Raw genomic sequence first — 3036 nt, 5'->3', positions numbered from 1 at the left:
TGTGAGTTCGAGACCAGCCTGGTCTACAAGAGCTAGTTCCAGGACAGGCTCCAAAAACCACAGAGAAACCCTGTCTCGAAAAACAAAAACAAAAAAAAAGAAGAAGTCCTGATTTTCAATTGGAGAGAAGCTTCAACCAGGCTCAGATGAGCATTCCTTCCCCTTGCTATGCCTTCAGAATTTCTCCTCTCTATCCCGTCCTGAGTTCAATACATGTGTGCACAGCTTTCTAATGTCTCAGCAAACAGCTTCTTCTTGAGTGTGGGCTGTGTATATCTTATCTCATTCACATATCTGGTGAGGGTTACAGATCTGAGGATCTAAAGAAGACAAATGATCAATGTTTCTTTGTTGATAAAAGTGACTTACGTCTGGACTTTGCTGTGGTTAGCATTTCTGGCAAGTGCTGCTCTGGGTATGACATTTCCTTGGGACAGGGACTAGAAAATCTAGATGGGTCAGTGGTTAAGAACATTTTTCAGAATCCCAGCACTCGGGAGGCAGAGGCAGGCGGATCTCTGTGAGTTCGAGACCAGCCTGGTCTACAGAGCTAGTTCCAGGACAGGCTCCAAAGCCACAGAGAAACCCTGTCTCGAAAAACCAAAAAAAAAAAAAAAAAGAACATTTTTCAGGATTTGATTCTCGCCACTCACATGGTGGTCTGCAATCTTTTGAGGATGGGTTCAACACAGGGTTTCCCTGAGTAACAGTACTGGCTATCCTGAAACTCTCTCTGTAGCCCAGGCTGACCTTGAACTCCCTGAGATCTATCTGTCTCTGCTTCCTGAATACTGGGATTAAAGATGTGTGCTACCATTACCCAGCCTGGTGGTCTACAATCTTAAGTAATTACAGTTCCATTGGATCTGATACCTTCAGAGGGTACCAAACACACATGTTGCACTTATATTTGTGCAAGACCCAGCCTAGTAAAAATAGATATTCTAAAGAGATGTTTTGTGTGTCTCCATCTATCATACTGTTTGAACAATGTACCTCAAAGAAACGGGAGTTTCCTTGGGAATCTCATGTGGAGAGAAGAAACACCAATAGCCAAGCGGGGAACATTTGTCTCTGGGAAACAGATTTTATACAGTTTTTACATGGAAAAACTGAGATGGAGAGACAGACTCAATTTCAACAGGACAAAACTGTTTTATTGGGACAACAAGGGCCCTCAGTCTTTCCATGGGATGACGGTTGAGCATACTTAGAGAGTCTGTGTCACAGGTACACACAAACCTGGGTAACCACCAGGAAGTTCCTGTTATTTTTTTGAGGTTTGACTAGGAGCAGGCTGGGTTGCTTTCCATATCTGGACATACTGTTTCTGGAGGTGGAGCTGAACGGTCAGGCTGAGGTTAAGTCATTCTTTATGGCTAGATGTTATTACTAGATACAGCCTGGCTCAATTCCTCATGACCTGAGGCTATTACCCAGCTCCTTGGTCAGACCACCTTACTGGATGAGACTGGAACCCAATAATGATGAGTCAGTGCTGAGCAGGACCACACCTAGATTGGGCTGCTTAGATAGGTATTTCTTTCATCCTTTATTCAAACTTTGATTCCATTTCGGGACCCTGAGGACTGACTTGGGAGGTTTGCTGCACCTCTGTTCCTTTCCTCAGTGTGGCTATACTGAATAAATCTCATTTTCCACTTTAGTTTTTTTTTGTGTGTTTGTTTGTTTTTGAGACAAGGGTCTCTCTATGAAACCCAGGCTGGCCTGTAACTCACTATTTATACCGGAATGGCCACGAATTCAGAGATCTGTCTCCTCTGCCTCCAGAGTGCTGGAATTAAAGCTGTAAGCCACCAATGCCAGCTTCCTTTTCATTTTAATTGCCTTATTGAGGACGGGTGGCTGGTGCTGGCTTGGGACACAGGTTGTGACCCCCAAGCTGAATAACACTTTTACAGAAGTGTACACAAGGCATGCAACAGTGAACTACATGGGGCACGATTGAGGAACTCCAGGAGCTGATTGCTGTCTAGTTCCGTGGGTTTCCAAAGGCAGTTGCAGTAGAAGAGGCTTTCTGAATTCACACAGTAAACAATTCTCAAGGGACTGCAGGGAAGAGGAAGCACGAGGGGCCCAGGCATCGAGAAGTGACGAGGTGTTAGCAATGCCTATATCCTATTTGAAAGACGGTGCTTGCATATGAGGGCGGGATACAAGAAGGAGAGCGAAAAGTTCGCTCACAAATGACAGGAAAATTCAGAAACCGAACACACCGGAAGATTTTGTGAGCTAAAAGCCCCAGATCGTCAACCTTTAGGATCCTCCCTGGGGCCATCTGAAACCCTAGTCTAAAACACCTAGCTTGAAGCGGGACCGGAAAAGTAGATGGACCTCCACCGGAAGCATGGAGAACCCGGTGGGCAAAATAGACGGACTGAGCGGAAGCCCGTGCGGGGTCTGAGAAGGTGAGCTGACTCTTCTCACCTCTGGGAACGTCAGGGTCTGGGAAGCCGAGAGAAGCCTGGCAGGTGAGGGGTGAGGAGTGAGGGGCTTCCTCCCACCGCGGCACCCGGTTTCCGGAGGCTGGGGGGCGGGGTTAGCTCCGCGCCAGCCCGGAACGCGAGCTCTGCATAGTGTTGTCTCCAGTGTCTGACCTCCAGTAATTTAATCGTGGGCTCTCCTTTTGTCTCTGTAATTGGAATAATACTAGTAGTATCCGTCTCAAGATTATTGTGGAATAGCTTCTGACACACTGTAAGCCCTAGATTTCCAGTCGTTGCTATAGGTAGTAGTAAAGTGATACTACTCTGAGCAGTGTGGATACCGTTAGCTTCGGACCGCTGTTGTCCGATTACTGGGTTTGCCTCTGTTACAAGAAATTATTAAGAGTTAAGCTTCCGGCGCGAAGGTCACGGACAGATGGTGCCCCCAGTTCAGGTCTCTCCGCTCATCAAGCTCGGCCGATACTCAGCTCTGGTCCTCGGCATGGCCTACGGTGCCAAGCGCTATAGTTACCTAAAGCCCCGGGCAGAGGAGGAGAGGAGGGTGGCAGCGGAGGAGAAGAAGAGACTA

At 47.3% G+C, this 3036-nt stretch overlaps 2 protein-coding genes across 3 annotated transcripts in view; both read left to right on the top strand.

Annotated features, from left to right (window-relative positions):
• Positions 1–2366: 2366 nt before the first annotated feature.
• The window catches only part of Ndufaf1 (NADH:ubiquinone oxidoreductase complex assembly factor 1), a 13004-nt gene continuing 12334 nt past the window's right edge, over positions 2367–3036 (top strand). The window contains exon 1 of one of the 2 annotated variants that reach the window (XM_005364280.2): positions 2367–2492. The gene's annotated coding sequence lies outside the window, so the exon portion shown is untranslated. The remainder of the gene's footprint in view (positions 2493–3036) is intronic. The other variant, XM_026787869.1, reaches the window with a different exon arrangement.
• On the top strand, positions 2860–3030 carry LOC101993000 (ATP synthase subunit e, mitochondrial; the record flags this gene model as incomplete). The annotated part of the gene is made up of 1 exon (XM_005364479.2): positions 2860–3030. A coding segment is annotated over exon 1 (147 nt), but the record flags the coding sequence as incomplete, so codon positions are not given.

Source organism: Microtus ochrogaster, assembly GCF_000317375.1.
Source record: "Microtus ochrogaster isolate Prairie Vole_2 chromosome 14 unlocalized genomic scaffold, MicOch1.0 chr14_random_1, whole genome shotgun sequence".
Classification (NCBI taxonomy): domain Eukaryota; kingdom Metazoa; phylum Chordata; class Mammalia; order Rodentia; family Cricetidae; genus Microtus; species Microtus ochrogaster.
Note: the sequence above shows the minus strand (reverse complement) of the source record. Positions and strands in the feature narration are given on the sequence as shown.